The sequence below is a fragment of the Hemibagrus wyckioides genome, linkage group LG15, assembly GCF_019097595.1.
Source record: "Hemibagrus wyckioides isolate EC202008001 linkage group LG15, SWU_Hwy_1.0, whole genome shotgun sequence".
Classification (NCBI taxonomy): domain Eukaryota; kingdom Metazoa; phylum Chordata; class Actinopteri; order Siluriformes; family Bagridae; genus Hemibagrus; species Hemibagrus wyckioides.
Window position 1 is genome coordinate 576,405 of NC_080724.1, and position 20,000 is coordinate 596,404.

Sequence of the window (20,000 nt, forward strand, 5' to 3'; positions counted from 1 at the left end):
GCTACAAAAGAGAAAGTGAAAAAAAAGTAAATAAAAAGTATATAAACAGTACATTCAAAGCTATTGGAAATAAAGCCTGACATGAGAAACACACATATTTCCCCTGTGGCTCGTTTATTACAGACTGCCTACATCTGAGCAGCCAGAATCCCAGAGGCTGAACAACTGCTGCAGCTGTTGTGTCTTTAAGCATCTGGCTGGCTTTTTTTTTTTAAAGTGCACTTGCATTCATTACAAGAAATAATAAACTTAGAGAAAACAGTGTTTAATGCACTGTGACTATAAGCACATCATCAATCCTGAAGAAATTAGCTGTACTACATGAGCATGCAGACTCTGGGCCACTAAACTTAACAAGGCATGGAAACGTAGTGTCTTGATCTTTTCTTGTGTCATGAAACACACACACACACACACAAACACACACACTATACCAAATACACATCTGCACCATTGCACACTCAGGATCACAACCAGCCAGTTTGTAGGATTAGATAAGGGTAAGGGGTTTAAAGCAACAGAGTGTATCATTCTGTTTGTCTTCAGGATCATAAATCATATTCAGCATGACACAAGTATCTGAGCAGGGTCACTCACTACATTGTCCAGTTCATTCACCTTCTGTTCACACTGACAGCCATGACTAACCTTCAGAGGAATTTCAACACACTGTGACCTGCAACACTTTGGCTCATATCTTCAGGAAACATGAAGAAGCTTATCATGAAGGGAGATTATTAATAACCATCCAGTTTCGAATGATAAAAACAGATATAATGTCTATTTTTGGATATACAGTGGGGTCTAGAAGTCTGAGACCAGCAGAGAAAATGTGTGTCATTTGCAGTGGTTTCAACAGCATTAATTTCCATTACAAATTATTTTACTGACAACAACTCGATTACAAAGTAAAGCCTCTGAAACATAACCTTATGATCCATTTTAGATCACTTCCATCATGTGGCATGTGAAGATGTGCCGCAAATTTACTTACATTTAAATGTGGACCTAGAAAAAGTGCAGAATCTTGAATGAAGAAATCCCGGATATCAAACATTCACTTTGTTTTAAATACATACACATTTTATTTATTTCCAATTTTAAATAATAAAAAGAAAGTAAATCCCAGCTTTTGTGTGCTCTCAGCCCCGCTGTATTTTTAGCCAGTCACAGCAGGTGATGATATTAGATGGGAGTGTTAATAATAATAATAAATATAGCTGCAAGCAGCAATGATGGGCCCTCGCACTATGGGTCATCACTACACGGTGCCATCGCCGCACGGGCGCATCAGACACAGTGGGCACAGTGGGTACATGCATTTAAAGGGGAAATACCAAAAGGACAAGAGTGACAATTTGGGTCTAATGAAAGTGATCACAGCAATGTCCACTGAGGGGAAAAAGACAACTGTCACCCAGAAATATGTATACACATGTATACATTTGTATGCAAACTATACACATTTATGCAATGTATACACATTTCAGGATTTAAGAAATTTTTTTATACAAAAATTTGTATAAATATTGTATTACTAAATTTATTGCGATACGTTATAGATTGATTTATATGATGATATTATGATAATATTATGATAATATTATTAATATTATACTAATATTATATACATCATACTATTTTTCTTTTCCTGAAGTGTATATACATTTTTGGTTGACTCTGAATATATGAATTGTGAAAATGAAGCAATATTGTAAAAAAATTAAAATAACGGGATAAGAGCCTCTAGTGGACATAGTCTAGTACTGCAGGAGTCAGGTGAATATGGACTAGTCACTGTACTAATAAATGTAAAAATTTGTTGTGAGCAGTCTGAGCGTCACAAAATCATGAAACTAAGCAGAATCACTCACAACTAGTTGTTCTTTCTATGTAAAATGTTTTGAAACATTTGGACTTTCCACTGTTAAGATATAAGAACATTAATTTTCTTCAATTATGTCCTCACCATAGCAACATCATTCACAATATCACAAATTCCTTCACAGTTTGACATCAGTCATGTCCTGACATTATTCTGACCGATTTTCAACCAAATCAGGTGAAAGAAAGGGAAAACTTTAGAGACTAAAAGTCACACACTTCCTGCTACCAGTTGGTGGCGCTATGACCGAGACTCACAGTTGTCATATCCGTGTGATCAGCTTTCAATGCTTAACATAATCCTAAGGTTTCATGTAGATCACTTAATGTACACAGAAGTTATTAGCCACTTCCTGTTTCGTTTTATTCGCCATTTATTCGGGCTTCTCACGGCTGAACTGTTTGAGATCAAAAATCCCTCATCAACTTACATTATCAGTGTCTTGAGATCATATTAGCCTGGGTTTGGTGGCGGTTATAATAATGTCTTGATCATATTAGCCTGGGTTTGGTGGCGGTTATAATAATGTCTTGATCATATTAGCCTGGGTTTGGTGGCGGTTATAATAATGTCTTGATCATATTAGCCTGGGTTTGGTGGCGGTTATAATAATGTCTTGATCATATTAGCCTGGGTTTGGTGGCGGTTATAATAATGTCTTGATCATATTAGCCTGGGTTTGGTGGCGGTTATAATAATGTCTTGATCATATTAGCCTGGGTTTGGTGGCGGTTATAATAATGTCTTGATCATATTAGCCTGGGTTTGGTGGCGGTTATAATAATGTCTTGATCATATTAGCCTGGGTTTGGTGGCGGTTATAATAATGTCTTGATCATATTAGCCTGGGTTTGGTGGCGGTTATAATAATGTCTTGATCATATTAGCCTGGGTTTGGTGGCGGTTATAATAATGTCTTGATCATATTAGCCTGGGTTTGGTGGCGGTTGTATCAATTCCCTAGGAGGAGTATTTCAAATCCCATTGGCTGTGTTTTGCAAACGACTCAAAATACCTGACTTCCTGTGGATTAGCCTTAATGACATGCAGTGTGAAAGTTGTTCAGTTCAATGAGATCTAAGTCTGTACCAAGTTTTACATGGATACGTGTAAGTGTGTATCAGCTATACAGCAAGATTTACCAGGGGGCGCTGTGACAGGTGTGTGCCACGCCCAGGGCCGAGCCACAGTGACGTCCTAATGGTCGCAGATTCCAACCTGTCTGCTGATTTTCATGAGTTTTTGAGCATGTTAAGGGGTCCAAAATGCCCTGAAAGGTTGAAAAAAAAAAATATATATATATATATATAAATAAAACATAAATTCTAACGAAAACAATAGGGCTTCACACCTACTGTGCAAGGCCTCTGGCCTCTGGCCTTGCTCCTTCAGTGCTCGGGCCCTAATAATAATAATAATATCTATCATAACAAAATGCTCAGGTTTGAGTAACGCACTCTATCACATCTTCTCATCAAATTTGTTTTTTTTTTCAAGTCTTTCAAGTTCTTAAGTCTTACTAGGTTCATTTCCTGTTTCCTCTGAATATCACACATGAAAAGCAGAAGCACAGTGAGAAACACCTCACTCAGGAGTTTCCTCATGCACAGAAACTGTTTATTTTTTCATGCAAGCATGAATATCATTAACCTTTCTTTATATTGGATCTGGAAAAACAGTTTAATAGACAAGAGACTGGAACTGTAGGAACGAAGAATAAAATCTCTAAATCTCTCTATTCAGAATTACATAAATTACATAAATAAATATGATAAAATAAATGTAATGTTTGGGAAGAAAAATATTTATGGTGCCTAAATTGTTAAACAACGTTTTACTTCCTTGACTATTTTGAAGTCCACAAAAATAGATCGCTAATATTATAAAATAAAGAGCAGTTTCTTTTCCTCACCCCAAAAGAGGGCTCCTGTGTCTGATACAGAACCATTTAGCCAGATGATAGCAGATATATAGATACTGTGTTCCTAAGTTTCTGTCACTTACAACAAGATTACTAAAGTTATTGCCCAAAAAAGTTATTGTTCTTTCATTTTTTTGTGTACTTTCACTGGACATGTGCTTAGTCTAGTTTTAGTTTCTCCTCTGAACGCATTTTGGTGGAAAAGGCTCTCCTTCTGTATTGTTTTGGCTTCACATTACATCTATATTTTACACTGCTAATGACGGGTGGAGGATGTATCTGCTCAGATGGCTAAGACACTGGGTTACTGATCTGAAGATCAGGGGATTTAAGCCCCAGCACCACCAAGCTGCCAGTGTTGAGCAAGAGCCTTAACCCTTTGTGCTCTGACCCTAGCTTATAAGTGATATATGAAATTGACTGTGTCATGTATATGTGACACTAATAATAAACTCCTTGAGATAATATGCATGCATGCACGACTTTATCTGTCTGTCAGCGTGCTTCCTGTGTCTCAGAGCAGAGCATGTCACACAGTTTCTGCATGTCAGTCTGATAAAGTCAGATCCTGTTAAAGATCTCAGTGTGCTGCTGTTATTAGCATTCACTCAAAAGGCAGCACAAGTTTCAAAAGTGACAAGCTATATTTTATTTGCTACACAAGGCAATGCAGTATCTCGTCAGAGGCACTGTCAATTGTACAGTAAAACCTTTGCAGCAATACACTGTGGTGTATAAGAGGCTAACAAAAAATGTTAGTGATGACAAAGAGGCGTTCAATTTGCTCTATTTCAGCTAAAATAGGCATGAATAAACAAAATATGCTTTATAGAGTATTCGGTCTACGAGCTACATCACAAGCAAATGCATTTCAGTGCATTAAGAATAACCATTGGCTAAAATAAGAATGAGCTTCGTGTAGTGATCAATACTAAAATGTACTCTAATCACGCTCATGATAGAAAAGCAGACCGCAGAACAGAACCAGGAGAATAGCCACGACATCTGAGAGACTAAAACTGCTTATTCTGCAGAGTAATAAACATCATCTGTAGCCACACATGCCAAACTAAACTAACAGATCTTCTAAAATGCTGATTGTGTTTTGCTCATGATTCTGGTTTACTGCCTGTTTTCTTTTCAGAATTTCCTTAATTTGTCATACTTTCATAACTGCTGTGGCAGGATGTGACTACAGATATTTGGCTCAGACGCCTGCCGGTTCTGCCAATGCTCTGTAACACAGACCTTTATTGTTGTCCAGTCTGAACTCACTGCTGTCTAGGTGGCTGAAAATGTGTATGTGTGTGTGTGTGTGTGTGTGTGTGTCTGACATGTGTGCTGTCCCTTATTACTGTTACACAGATATGGAACAAAATCATGTCACACTTATGATAAGTAAAAATATCTAGAAATAATCTTTGAACATATCAAGATTTGTGTTTTTTAGTTTTTTTTTTTTTACAGTGTTGTTAAAACAAGAGTGATAAAATGGATCATCATGGCATTGTGACTGTTTACATGTAAGAGTGGGTTTGTTAATGAACTTTTATCACATCAACCTCTGATAATGACACTGAACTTCTTTTGAAATCTTTATGCATTGGTTATGATATAGAAGATGAACATAAATCCCCCCCCCAACACACACACACACACACACACACACAAATCCAGCATTATATCAGAGAGAGAGAGAGAGAGAGAGAGAGAGAGATGAGCATTAAAGCACACTATTTATCTGTGTAAAGGACATTTATCACAAACTGCTACATTTTTATTATTTGATTAAGAATAATTATGACCTGGCGTCTGATGTGAACAGAGACCAGTGAAGTGTTGTAATAGTTTAATATGAAATTGAGAAATCCACAGCAGAAAGTTCACTGGAGAATTCTTCAGATCAGTGCAGCTAATGAGATGGAAACCATCTGTAAGTGTCAGAAACTCACTCTTCCATTCGCTCACATTCCTGTTCATTTAAAGTATATTTAATATGATGCCATGTAGCTACATCCAAAATCTCAAAACAACTTTTTCTTTCAGCCGTTTTGTTTCATTCCTGCTTATTTGATGTACTGAGAAGAATTTAAGATCATAAGATATCTAATGAAACATGTAATAAAATCTCATTACTAAATGTTTACAGGTTAAACTCTAGGTTCATGTTCACATTTCTGGCATTTAGCAGACTCTCTTATCCAGAGCAACTTACAATTACTCATATTGTTTTACACAACATTAAGGGCCATGCTCAGGGGCCCAGCAGTGGCAGCTTAGTGGACCTGGGATTCCAAATCACAACCTTCTGATCAGTCGCCCAACACCTGGGAGTAGTGGAAATAGTTTAGATGTCAGATGTATTTGATTAAGGTTCCTAGAAGCCTGGATTCAGACAAATTTCCCTGCTTAACCTCACCTGATTCAACAGACCATTTAATTGCAGGTTTGTGAAGCTTATGGAGCAAGGAATTCACAAACTTTACTAAAGTCTTGAATGTATTTTAGATATGAGATTTCTGGAATAATGAAAGTGTAAGAAACATTTAGCACAGACTATACAGTCTCATATATCCTGAGTTCTGGTGTCACGTTATCCATTCACCTGGATCATCACCCACATACCAAATAAAGAATTATAAACAGAATTAGGTATACTTTACCCTTTTTCAAAAATCTAAATTTGTAGACTAAAAAATTCTTCCCTTTAAAATTCTTCTAAAAACACTTTATACACATTTTGCATCGTCATCAAATTGCCTTCTTCAGAGCTTTGTCATTAAACATCTACAGTTCCACAAGTCCCTCTCATTAAGTGACATTTCCCAAGAGCACATTTCTCCTTTTCAGCATTCACTTAAAAAGATAATCTCTAAACTGACTGTACAATGCATAGTTTTACTTTTGCAGGACTCACCAGGGGCCTACTATCAAATGTCTTACGCAAGAAAGAAACACATTTGTTATCAAAAGCTCACCTCTTTGAGCCATAGCAGAGCTGAGAAAAATCGGTCAGAGTTTCTTCACAGAGAGCTGTCACTATGGTGATGAGGACAAACACTCAACCACAACACACCTTACAGAAAATACTGAGTCCAGGAAAGACTGACCGAAGCCCCTCTACATGACCACCATTACAACACACATCATAACGTCACAACAGGAATAGTACGAGTGTGTTTTATCGACTGTAATTAACACCTCTCAGTTCACTGCTCTCTTGTGGTGGATTTGTCATTGGCTCCCATATCTACATCTGAGCTTGTTCCTCATATTCACCTTCATATTCAAGTGATTTATTTTCTTTAACCCTTTTGACCAGAACCCTGACGGAATGGAAATCTACTTATTGGACGTTTCCAATCAGTATAAACTAACTGAATTATTTTCTTGGGCAAATCTGACATAAAATTAGCCAGATGTTGGCTTTCAGTGTGAGATGTTTTTACCTGTTTGGATAATCTTAGACAAAATTTTATGAAGAAGCACTTGGGGCATCGCAGAGAGTAGAAACAGGTTTGATATCAACATTTACTTTGAAGATTTACATATCATAAACACCACACCTTTCCCCATCTTCTGAACAGATTTCAACTGGATTATATACATCATGAAATACAAAATAAACCATAACACTGACATCAGAGGGAAGCAGTCTATGTGTACAGGTTGTTTACATTATGTACAGGTGATGTGGACAGCATTGCAGATTCTACAGTATAAGTATTCTGTTGCTGTGAAACCCATGAGTTAGTTCTGGTGTAATCATCAGGAGTCACATAGTTAGGTGAATGGCGTTCATGTGCATGTGATTAAAGTCTCATATGATCTCAATATAAATACACACATTCCTGAAAAGGCCCCAGAGTTTGTTAGAGAACAGTTCTAAACAAACTGCACTATACAGCTCTATCAAAACAAGTCTGGAACAAAATCCTGAAAAGGTCAAATAAGGCCTTAGTTAAAAATATATATATATATTTAAATCTGATTAAAACAATATCCCAAAATTTTAACATCCTGTGGAGCACAAATAAAAATCCAGATTCTGGCAATAGACAGAACCGAATACACGGCGATCTGAGATGAAATCCTGATCCAGTCTGCAGGAGACAAGAGACTGCAGCGGAGGTTCACCTTCCAACAGTACAACAAACCTGAGCATACTTCCAAAGCTACAGTGAAGAAGTCGTAGAAGATTAATACAAATCTGAATGTGTTTTAATGGCACTAAAGGCAATCTGATTTTAACAATAAGAATAAGAAGAATATCAGAATCTAGATGTGTGAAAAATTTGACTAACATATTAATTATTATTACCACTGCCCCTAATTTATTCAATGACAGATGATGAATGAAAAATTCCATTTTAAGCCTTTAAACAACAACCAAATCTCTGAATTTAAACATGTGCATAAAAATACAGAGTGATTCTAAAAGATTGTCAAAGAGTCATGATGCATAACATCATGTATTGTTTGTAGAAAAGAAGCTGATGAACCTGGCAGCAGTCACCACGCAGGTAACGTCCAGTGTGCTGCTGGCCTGCAAGCCTCCTGAGTGGACCTTCCTGTCCAGATGGAGTTCTTTAAGCTGAAGTAAGCCTTATATCCAAATCACTGCTTATGAAATATAAAGGATTTTTTTAATGTATAGCTAATATAAGTCTTTATTTATTTAAGATAATCATTTTCATTAATTCTTTTTTTTTTCATGGCAATAGTGTCTTGCAATACAAGTTTGTTTAAGTTTCCTTCCCAGTACAGAAGAATGTTGGAAAGACTGTAGGTGCTGAATGGTTTGTGGGACTCAAACATCTGGGAGCTGCTTTCCCTAAGTGTAGAACATTTTATGATGCCATGATATAAGATTACACAGATAAAGAGTCTGCTTTGATACTCAGCTCTCTCTCTCTCTCTCTCTCTCTCTGACATAATACTGGATTTGAGTATGTGTGTGTGTGAGTGTGTGTGTGTGTAATCATCTTACATTTTCCTGTTTTCTCAGCCTCTGGAGCTTTAAAGTAAACCAGCAGTTTCATCCACTGTAGTGTTTTGCCTCCTTAAGCAGCACCATACAGCAGATGATGGACATGAAGTGGACCTGAGTGACTATTTCTCCTCTGTCACCCCTCTCCTGGTATTCCAATTCACTGTAATGGTACTTGGAAAAAAACTCTAGATTACTAAATGAAGCCAGCCTGCAGCCTGGTTGGTTTCAGTTATAATTAAATGTGTAAAAGTTTAATACAGTAAACAAGAGCAGCGTCTCCTGACAAGCTGCTGCTGGGGAAAATGCAGTGTAAACTCTCACATCAACACGTGTCTCCAAACCACAGAGTTTTTTACTAACTTCAAACCTGACTTGCTTGTGAAGTGTCTGAAACCATATGACACACTTTCATCTATTAAGATGAGTCAAACTATTGTTTTTTTTGGCAAATTGAGATCTTTTTTTTTGCATAATTTCCATTTTGCTTAACATGAGTATCCCCGTGATTATCAAGTGATTCCTCACAACAGATTCCACTATTCAGAAAAATACTACATTTTACTTGATTTTTTTTTGTCTCATCCTCATGGTAAAAATAGCAAAAGCAGACAAAAACAGAAAGAGCTGCTATTTTAAGGCCAAATTTTGGATGGCAAAAACATGGCGGATGATTGACTACATTTAAGAGGAAATTGTGTGCTTTATAGTTTTTCCTGAAAGGATGAATAAGTATGATATGTTGTGTAGGCTTGAATCCAGCCACACACACACACACACACACACACACAGAGAGAGAGAGAGAGAGAGAGAGAGAGAGAGAGAGAGAGAAAGAGATCAAACAGCACTCTCTAGTGGAAGTGGGAGTTAAACAACGCTAAGCTTTTAGAGGACACTCCTGTTAATATAAACTGTATTTAAGCTAAATTTGAGCAAATAAAATAAAACACAGTAAAATGTGATGTGAGGCATTCAACAACAAGATAATGCAGGAATTCGTACAGTTCCACATTCCAGCCTGTGTTTCCAGCTAAAAACAGAAATGAATAAAAGCCTGTGTAAACACATTTGTTAAAGAACCCAGGGTTACATTAATATTCATTAGGAATAAATTTTTTTCTTAGTTCAGTCTCAATTTGAACGCGTGTTTTTTCTCTCGAAGATTAGAATCTGTTATTTATAATGAATCACCAGATGAATGCACACTCACCAGCTGTCACACAAGACACACACATTTCTGTACCTCTGACACCATGTGAAAGGGGGAAAAAGGGACTTTTGGTCTTTACAAGATGTACCTGGGTATTTCTGGAATGGTGTGTGTGTGTGTGTGTGTGTGTGTGTGTGTGTGTGTGTGTGTGTGTGTGTGCGTGTGTGTGTGTGTGTGTGTGTGTGTGCGTGTGTGTGTGTGTGTGTGATTATGGGAGATGAAGTAATGACATTAACAATGATTTACATTCTTCTGCATTAAAAGATTAAGATCTGTCTGCATTGTTTTTCCCATTTAGGACAAAGAAAGTAAAATAAAATCATTGCCTTTTTGTAAGCGTGGGAGATGATGGCATGTTGTGCTGAATCAGCACATTTACAAATGGAAAAAAAATATTAAATTAGTACAAAGAGAGATAAACCACCTACATGCTGTTAGTGGAGCTTGCATTTGAACTTCAGTGAAAGCTGCCAGTGATTTATTCTATTTATTCTGTTTTTCTATAGGCTGAATGGAAGTGTGTCACAAACCACTGGGACAGAATACCCTAAACTCGTTGTAAGCTTCTTTCACTATTTAATTGACATTTAAGAAACAGAATCATCTTCCTAGTGAGGCTGTATGTACAGGGTTAATAAAAATGTAAGCACTACTAGTATTTATTGTAACTGCATACAGTAAATAGCAGAAATGTTTCTAGTATTTAACAAATAAACACCTCCTTATGCTTAATAGGATAGGGTTTATAAATTCCATCTAGTTAAAGACAATTATTACATAAGCGCTAATTGAAGGGTTTGGTGAAGAGGCAGTAAGTCTTCAGTCTTCCTGTCTCAGCCACTGACTCATCTGTCCAGACAGACAGGGGCAGTTATTCCACCACCCGGGTAAAAGGACAAAACGTCATGATGTGTATTCTCATGTACCTTTAGGAACACCAGGTTCAGGTGAATCATGCTGGAGGTTTTAATCTAGTTTGGTGCAGAACAGTGTGGGATTAGAACAAGATGACTATCTATTGAGGAAGTGTGCTGATCCTGTGTGTTTGGATTAAACACGCTTCTGTAATCTGAAAAGATTATAAAAACTTTGCGAGTCCTGAACAATATGAAAGAGACTGGAACATTAAACAAAGTCACCAACATTCATTAAAAAAAAATAACTGCTAAATAATTCATACAGCTCTGTGCTCCACTGGACACCAGCTCATCATTTTCAAAAAGCGTTTTTTATTTTCATTTTCTTTACAAAGTGGTTCCCAATTTTCTATTCAAATCGTTTATCCTTTCCAACTGAAACTAGAGGATGATTTTATATATAAAGACATGAGTGATAAAAGAAACAGAAAAATGCAATAGCAATAGAAAAATGTTCAGAATTTAAAAACTTGTATAACTTGCACCTGAACATTTATGCTACTTGAACATTAACCCAATGTGTTTAATTTTTTTAGTGTACAATACATGTTCTGGAGACTTCTCGTTTAAGTCTGGCTTTCAGACGGCGCAGCTCACCATGGTTGCCGTCTATCCTCAAGCCACTCTCTGTGAAGCGCCAGGCCTTGTCTAGCTGCTGCTCTCCATAATTCTGCAGGGCAAAGCGTAGAAAGACCTCGGTCAGGCCATGCCTTCCTGGTCCAGCCTCCACACACAGCAGGGCCTGCTCTTCATGCAGCTCCAAAGCCTGAGAGAAGTCGTGTAGAGCCACTTCGTCCCGCGAGCAGGTCAGCAGACTCCGGGCCCTTCTGCACAGGTCCTCTGCCTTAACCTTGGCCTCCTCACTGCTGTCCTGTCTGTGGGAAAGTATGACCCTATCCAGATCTGACACTGCCTGCTCATGAAGACCCAGCTGTGCCAGGCATGCTGCCCGCTGACGCAGGTGCTGGAGCTTTGTTCCATCCAGGGCTTGTACTGCCACAGTCAGCAGAGCCAGTGCGCGCTCCCACTGTCCACTCTCGGAGACTCTGCTCGCTTCCTGCGACGCTGCCTGAGGAGCAGGGGAGTATGTCTAATTTGTACATGTTTATGGAATAAGTAACCGTCTGATGTTACAGCCATACAGCAGTAATAACGTTATGTTAAACCACAGCACTGCTGAGTTCTTGAATCTGATTTGTCAGAAGCTGTTGATTAATTTTGTCTAACAGCATGCCTCACAGGCACTCCTTATAAATGTTGTAATTGTTTCTATAAGAATAAATATTTCAGGAATGTGTATTGCAGATGTTTACAATAATCCAGGACTAATAATTATCATCATATTTATCAGTATGTGACTTTGCATTGTCTGATTTCTCACGTGTCTTATGATGAGTTGTAATTATTTCTTTTATGTTAGAGAAAAAAGACAGGCTTTAAAGGGACAACTGAAATGTTGGAACTAACTTGTTCTGCTGATATAAATTCCACCTCATTAAATAACACTTTAAAAAGTATGACGTGTTGTTCGTTAGTAAAGATTTTAAAAAAAGGCAAACATTGGCAAATTGCGATGATAAAAATTGGGAAATACTTCATGACATTCTGTTAATAATCTTACACTTACTGCCTTGGTGCTTGGTTTTTTCCCCCTTTGACAGCATGACCTATTAGAATTTATTTTTGAGTTAATATCCCCAATATTCTGTGATTGTTAGCATTGTAAACAATATGTGTAAGTAATCCCACAAATCCTCGTCACATATTTGATGGCAGGAGTGTTTATACACATGTGATTCACAAATATTTAAAGTGTATAACGTTTAGAAGGATTTCTTTTATTTACTCTTGATAAACAACCAGCTACAATATTACCGTGTGGTGCATCTCCCTAACATTGTCCTTTTTCTATGAGGCATGATTCGTTTCAGTAAAGGGGTCAGTTAACTGGGTCTTATTAATGATTATATGAGATTTGATTCAGTGGAGAACCTGAAAATAAACATTTGAATATAAATGTTTATGTTAACTTTTTAAAATAAGAGACACTGAGCATAAAAGCTTACATGGAAATTCAGGTTTGGGGTTGTGTCACAAAAATCTAATTAAATGGAGGATTCAAACAAGGATATATAACACTGCGAATGCTGGAGTCCAGCACAGTTTGGTTGACATAAAGGCTTTAGATGGAAAATATACTAAATATTTCTGATATACATATGAAAGTGGCTACACGCCTCATATAGAGGAAGATATTGTATAATTCTTATTTGATTCTATTATTTAAAAAGTTTGGATTATTCTGTTACCTGTGCTAGACGTGTCTTTTGCTGAGGCTGAATGAGAGTCAGGAGAAAGTCTAGGACTGAGGGATCTTTCTCAGACACCACACTCAAGCACTTCACTGCTGATCTGTAGTTCTTTTTCCAGCTATCCACCACTCCCCACCTGGCCTGGGCTGCTGCATCACGAGGCTCCTGACCGAAGATCTGCAGAAGGTGTGTACCTGCTGCCTTCCAGTCCCCTGAGACATTAACAAACACACAGACAAGAGTTCTGAGCCATCTTCAAACCTTATGATGTTTGTTAGTCTGAACACTGCGAACTGCGAACTTTACCTCGGGCAAGCAGGCTGTCTATGTAGAGGAGATGCCACCTCGGATCCCTGCTGTCAGTTTTTATCAGTACTCCACTAATCAGAAAGGCTTCTTTAAGACAATCCTGCTGGCAGGGTATAGGGTTGGTGGACAGGATGGTGGATAGACTGGCACGACAGTGCTGTTGTAGCCATTCACAGATCAGCTTCTGGGCCTTGACTTTTAAGGACATGATACTCCGAGTTACCTCTTCAGCATCGACCTGAAGAGCTGCTAGTATATCTTGTGTGGCTTCCTTGGAAGGATGCAAAAGAAAGTGAGTTTCAATTCTTGATGATAAAAAAACATGACTGTAATGCAAAAAATATAAATCAAGACATTCAGGGCTCAGTATGAACACCACCTTCTGCTGGTTTAACATTAGATAAGTGAACCCTCTCCCACACAGAGCTTGTACATGATTTCTCTGCTCCTTTAGAATAGCAGTGAAGTCAAAATTGGCAGTCTTCCTTTGGCCCAGTAAAACATAACATCTAGCTCTCTCCAGTAAGGAGTCTGTTGCTTGGCCACCTAAAAGATCAAAGCAAACTGAAGTTACCTCCATGAAACCATCTTAGCAAACGAACTGACATGTTTACAATGGAAAATATATGAACTAAAGTAGATTCAGTTGCCTGGGTTTCATTTCAGAATTGTTTCCTTCTATAGAAGCAATATTATAGGAACTGCTTTACGTCAGACAGATTTTCTATCACTAGAGTCACTTCCTCTATATACCACAGAGCAGTATTCCCCAGTCTGTCAAGCAAATAATTTCTTCCACTTACATGGTCAGGAGTTACAAACAGACGAGTACCGTATGGGCTAGAAGCATTTTTTTTTTTTTTTTAATTTTGTTTAAAGTACATTTCCTACATACCTGAAGCCATAATGGCAATAGAGAGATAGGCCACAGCCTCTCTGATGGCACTTTCCTCTTGTTGGCTGTGCAGGATGCGTTTTGATGCACTGTGACAGTGTTTCTCTAGAAGTTCCCTGTCCTTTAGAGCTGCCACAGAGAGCAGAGAACTTAAACAGCTAGTGTCCCCACAATGAATAAGCTTTTTCAGTAACTGTAAAACCACAGAGACAATCGTTACCTGAGTTTAGAGAGACATTTTAAGGTAAGCTTATCAAGTCAAGTCAAAAAGCTTTTACTGCCATTTCAACCATATATCTATAACTGGTGCAGTACACAGTGAAATGAATTAATGTTCCTCCGGAGCTACATAAAACAGCACAGGACTAAGTACACTAACACAGTTCTATATAAAGTTCTGATATAGGATCCAAGTGGCACCTGGTTGGCATCATAAAGGAAGCCCCGGTGCAGCTGGAGCAGAGCGAGTCGGGCAAGGACTGGTGCACGAGGAGATGTGTGGTCCATGCAGAGGAGAATGCGATATGCCTCCTCAACACGGTCCAGCTGGTACAGGGCGTCAGCCGCAAGGATCTGGGGTAAGTCTGCATCCTGCTGCAACTCCATCAGGAGAAGAGCGAGCGAATGTACTCCTACTGCCATTCTGAACACAATAATATAAATATACACATAAAATATCTGGCAAAAGTAAATGTAGTGACTATAACTGGAAAATACAATATATATGTATTTTATTTTTATTGTACATTTAGTAATATATGACAGCATATGTGGTTAAACTGAGAACATGTCACTGCACCACTGTCATGGAGGCCACTAAAATTCTACACCATAGGTGTCGTCCACTTAACAATTCATGCACAATTCAATTCAACTCAATTCAACATTTCATGCACTTCATAGTTTTCTATGTTTCATAACTTTTTCACAATTATTAAATATGCACAAGATAAAAGAAGCAAATAAGATGATGATAGAAATAAGTAAATCGTGTCACACTCAATAATAAATCATGTCAATTCTGTGTCTATAACTGAACAATTTTTAAGCAAATTAAAAATTAAAAATAAAATAATTGATTTGATTTTGTTAAGATTTTCTATATAAACTTGTATGTATATTATGAATAGGTTTCTACTGTACCCTTCTTTGTTTATAGCGTTGCCATCTATTGTCATCATGGACTGATGGTCTTTTGTCTGTTTGGCAGATGGCAGATGGTTGTTGACCTGATGTTCCTGAATTGTATTAGCCCCTGAAATATTTCTCTGCCCTGCACACTCTTCCAGCATGGCCCTCCCTTGCTCCAGCAACACGGTACACAGCAGGCCACGGTAGTTCCACGGCACCAGACACCTGATGGTCAGTGCTGTGTCCTGATTCTGTAGTCGACTTGCAGTAATGTAGTCCAGTGCAGTGAGGTAATGCGAGCCAGCCACCATGCGCAACAAGCCACGCCCACACAGAGCTCGAACACAACTCAGAGGATGAGGAGTACTATGTTCAATTACGGCCTGGAAATCCTCCAGAGCTCCTTGGTGGTCCTCAGAGAGGAGCCGGGAAAAGCCACGTAGTACCTGTACGGTGTTCTGGTAGTTCACAGGGGAGGCTGCAGCAAGCTGGCTGCTGATGGACAGTGCTTCTTTGAACTCTCCGTGCAGAAGCAGACAGTCTGCCAGCCGGACCCGCAGTTCCCGTGCACCCCCGTCAGGCTCCAGATGACACAGAGCTCGAAGCTGGGCAATGACAGGGTCTAGCAGCTCCATACCTGAGCAGGAACGCAGGTCAGATCTCTGGAGAACCATCTCCCTAAAGCTAGACAGGCCTCTCTCAGCCTGATGACGCAATTCAAAACGCACTCCTGCTGCAATGTCATTGTCAGAAAACATCTTCTGGAACTGGTGCCTGGCTGTCGCAGGGTGGACAGCGAAACCTTCGGCAAGGTCTCGGCAAGCTTCACTCGCTCGTCCAGTTGCTGAAAAACAGGCAGCTGCTTTTGCCACAAGTAAACAAGCTCTCCGCTCTGGGGTCGCTCCCGTTACAACCAGATCCAGGTTTGTTTCTGTATCTGTCTGAAATTTGGCCAGTTGCAGAGCCAGGGACAAAGCCTCAGCACTTTCATCAAATATGCCCAAGGAAAACAACACAGCTCCTTGAAGCTCTCTCACTTGTGTATTTTCAGGTGAAACAGCAACTAAAAAATCGACTGATTCAGAAGGGGGGAAATCCTCAGTCTTTTTTTCATAATTGAGAGTGTCATGCATTTTGCCCTCAGCATGGAGCATGGGGAATCTGGGGAACATTTGCTCAAAGAAAGCTTTGACTATTCGAGGCAAATGCTCCGCATGCCGACCTTTAACCAGTCTCACTGTCTCTGACCGATTTGCAAGGAAAGCCTGCAGGTACAGCAGAGGGCCTTTTGGGTTATGGGGATCTGAAATCAAGCAGGCAAGGGCTCTAGTTAACTCCACAATTACCCGTGTAGGACCCTCTGGATGAGGTGACCTTTTATCCTCTAGAAGAGATGAACATCGGGCAAAGATCTGGTCAGAGCCATGAGCAGCTCCTAGTAGGACGGACTCCATTTTAAAAACAGAGGCAGAAACATTATTTGGACACAACGTTGACAGAAATACTGCACCCAGTCCTTTGCTAATGCCCTCCATGGCCTCCTGTGTCCCTTCATGTCCATCGAGCCAAGCTTCCAGACTTGAAATGATTTGTTCTATCCAGTTCCTGTTCAAGCTGCGCATATGGGCCATAGTGGATCCTGCATTGTGCCCAAACGCATGTGTATACAGTGCTGCAGCTCCCTTAACATCTCCAGCTGTGTAGATTTTATCTGCCTTTCTGCACAGCTCCACTGCTCCCAGCCCCAGATGGATGGCATCCATTGTTCTTCTCTGATGCCCTCTGTTCTAATATTCACATGATACTTCCTCTGTCAAAAAACAACATTATTAAATGTTTCATGTCTGCTTAATTTGTGGAAAATGTAAAAAAAAAAAAAAAAAAGTAAATCCCTTAAGGATCATCTCTCTGAAGGACTCCTTGAAGGTTCTATGTCAAAAACAGTATTTCCCTCAGGAAGGGCAGAAGCCTAAGTAGAACCCTTAATTACCCAGTGAACCTTTAAGGAACCCTTGAAGAATGCCCATTGTCTAAAAACCCTGTATTATTTCCTTTAAATAACATATTTAACATTATTTTTTTAAACAAGTACATTTAGTGTCCTATTCTTAAAACAAAAGATTGTACAACTTCCTTTTAATTAGTGACATCACATACACACTCAGTGGTCACATTAGGAGGTACTCATACCACTAAATAAAGGCAATTTGTCATAAATTATATTGTAATGGAATGTCAGTAGGTGTTATGCTACTATGAGTCTATCGGCTAGCACAGTGCTAAATGAGGATTAACATTTCATCACTGCTGGGTGGAGAGCAGTCCACCCACCAAGAATATCAAGCTAACAGCAGTGCTGTATTGCTGTGATCAGACAGTGAGCACTGAAAATGACCTCAAGGATCACTGCTTCTTCTTCAGTCTTCTTCGGGTCACAGTAGATCTCAGGAATAGTGGTAATGAGGCAGAAATAAAACCTAGATGATACACCAGTCCATCACAAGAGGTAGAAGGGGTTCTGATGAATTGTGTTAGACATGAAATGGGTACTGAACCTGATATTTCATCCTCTTAGAGCTTTTGCACTGACGCACTATGATGCTTTGGATGCTCCCACATGCATTCCCTAAAGATGACACTTCTCCAAAACTCTTTATGCCCAATATGCACCCTTTCTTCAATAGATAGAAATGTTTCATCTGCATACAGCAGATATGTACCTGCTGTAATCATAAGAAATATGATGCTCCTACTGAATACCTTCAACATACTCAGTACTGCTTGACTACATCGTATACTGTGGTAGAACACTAACAATTTATAATCCTACTATCTGAAGTCACATACAAGATGATGGGTTCCCTTTGGAGTCTGGTAGCTTTCAATTCAAGTTTCAAGATGTTTTCTAGAAGTAAAGGCTTGTCTTTGAAAATAATGGGCTGGTTTGCCGACTAGCTCTTGATTTTTTCTCGCTTTCATTTGCACTTGAGCTTGACTTGGGCTTGACCTCCTTAAAACTCAGTCTTGACCTGGCAGAGGAGGATGTGACCACAGCTCTACCTCTAAAGGTTTCTGGCATCTCAAAGAATTTCTCCACCACTGTTGCCACTGGCTGGTTCATTAGGGATGTAAACTGACCTCCTGAGTTCTGTAAAGCTGCTTTGTATTTATTGTTAAAAGCATTATACAAAATAGAATGTAACTGAATTTGTCTGAAATGTCTGAACTTGTACTTACAGTTTGTAAAATAAGGTTTAGGTTAGATCACTGAAATAACTAGAACTTTCTAGTCCACATGTAGTGCAGTAGTTATGCAGAGTGTAAAGGTCATCTCCAGAGGGCAGTTTGGGATACAGCCGACAGAAAAGCACAGTGTATGTCAGAGGAGCTGTTATAACACCTCTTTAACACACTCTGAAACACAAGATGCGGTTTCCATGGTTGAAACATGATAGGTATCTGATGCGAAGTTAAAAGTTTGTGGGCCAGCGCAAATACAACAACGACTAAATCTGCTTGGTTTCAACCGACAGCTGAATATGTCTCTGGTCTGCTGCTCACCTGTCCATCCGATCTCCCATTCATTTAGAAAGGGGTCAACTTTAGTCAGCTACCAAAAGTCTGTCCTAAAGGCGGTGACTAGAAGAAGAATAACACATTCGTAAGATCGCAGGAAGCCGCTTAGTTTACCTAAATGACAGTGTGTGGTTACGCCCACTGATTACTAGTTTTAGATCAGTTTACTGGCTTTATTTTAGAATTATTGCTACTTACAATATATCCACGCGCGCATGCGTCCCCGGGTTGCCATGGAAACGACAAGCGCCCTCAGTGTGGTGTTGCCATGACCGTAGTTTTCCCCCTCATTTCCGACAACCGTGCACATGATCCTCTATCCATTTATCCCAGTATAGAGTCATTCTAAAATGACTCATTATAAACAAAATATTTAATATGATTCTTTAATATGCAATCTTGATGCATTTGAGATTGGGATTGTAGAGATTGTATGAATTAAGTGTATTAAAGTAATTGAAATCAAAATTGAAATCAAAATATACTTTATACATTTATAGGGTGGGAAACAGGGTAAGAGAATTTCCATTTGAAATTTTTTATTTATAAACCAGCTGAAGCTGTGCGTTTGTAAAACTTCTCTAATTTAGAAAAAATGTTACTTCGTAAATAATTCATAATTGTATTTAATGAGACCGCAAATAACGAAGACCTGGCAACCCTTATTAGCGATCAGCTGCCTTCCGTTTTCAGTGCGTGAATTACAAACTTTATTTTTCTTTCTTTCTTTCTTTCTTTCTTTCTTTTTTTTCTTTCATGTTTGTCTGTCTGTCATTAGGGAAAATCCTAGAGAAAACTTTAGAATGGTAAAAGGTGGAATCCATTCAAATATCTGATGAAAAACTTGTGGCAGA

At 38.8% G+C, this 20,000-nt stretch overlaps 1 protein-coding gene across 5 annotated transcripts; it reads right to left on the bottom strand.

Moving 5' to 3' along the window:
- Positions 1 to 11,235: 11,235 nt before the first annotated feature.
- ttc34 (tetratricopeptide repeat domain 34) lies at positions 11,236 to 19,393 on the bottom strand. 5 transcript variants are annotated; one of them, XM_058409364.1, is made up of 8 exons: positions 18,808 to 19,281; positions 15,583 to 17,380; positions 14,860 to 15,082; positions 14,440 to 14,632; positions 13,978 to 14,090; positions 13,542 to 13,815; positions 13,233 to 13,447; positions 11,236 to 11,992 (listed from the first exon to the last, which is right to left on the bottom strand). In XM_058409364.1, exons 2-8 carry the CDS (start codon positions 17,331 to 17,333, stop codon positions 11,456 to 11,458), a joined length of 3,306 nt encoding a protein of 1,101 aa, XP_058265347.1. In that variant the 5' UTR covers positions 17,334 to 17,380; positions 18,808 to 19,281; the 3' UTR covers positions 11,236 to 11,455. The 5 variants fall into 5 exon arrangements, with proteins under 5 accessions (XP_058265347.1, XP_058265346.1, XP_058265344.1 ...); XM_058409363.1 differs by having other exon boundaries at positions 13,924 to 14,090; positions 18,808 to 19,280; XM_058409361.1 differs by lacking the exon at positions 18,808 to 19,281 and adding an exon at positions 19,345 to 19,393 and having other exon boundaries at positions 13,542 to 14,090.
- Between the last annotated feature and the right edge of the window lie 607 nt (positions 19,394 to 20,000).

Excerpts from the sequence above, each read along its gene's own strand:
- ttc34 (XM_058409361.1), bottom strand. The coding sequence starts at position 17,333 with ATGGATGCCATCCATCTGGGGCTGGGAGCAGTGGAGCTGTGCAGAAAG. Across the intron at positions 15,083-15,582 it reads AACGCTATAAACAAAGAAGG|AATGGCAGTAGGAGTACATT; the intron begins GTACAGTAGAAA and ends TATTGTGTTCAG. Across the intron at positions 14,633-14,859 it reads TCCTTTATGATGCCAACCAG|TTACTGAAAAAGCTTATTCA; the intron begins GTGCCACTTGGA and ends GTGGTTTTACAG.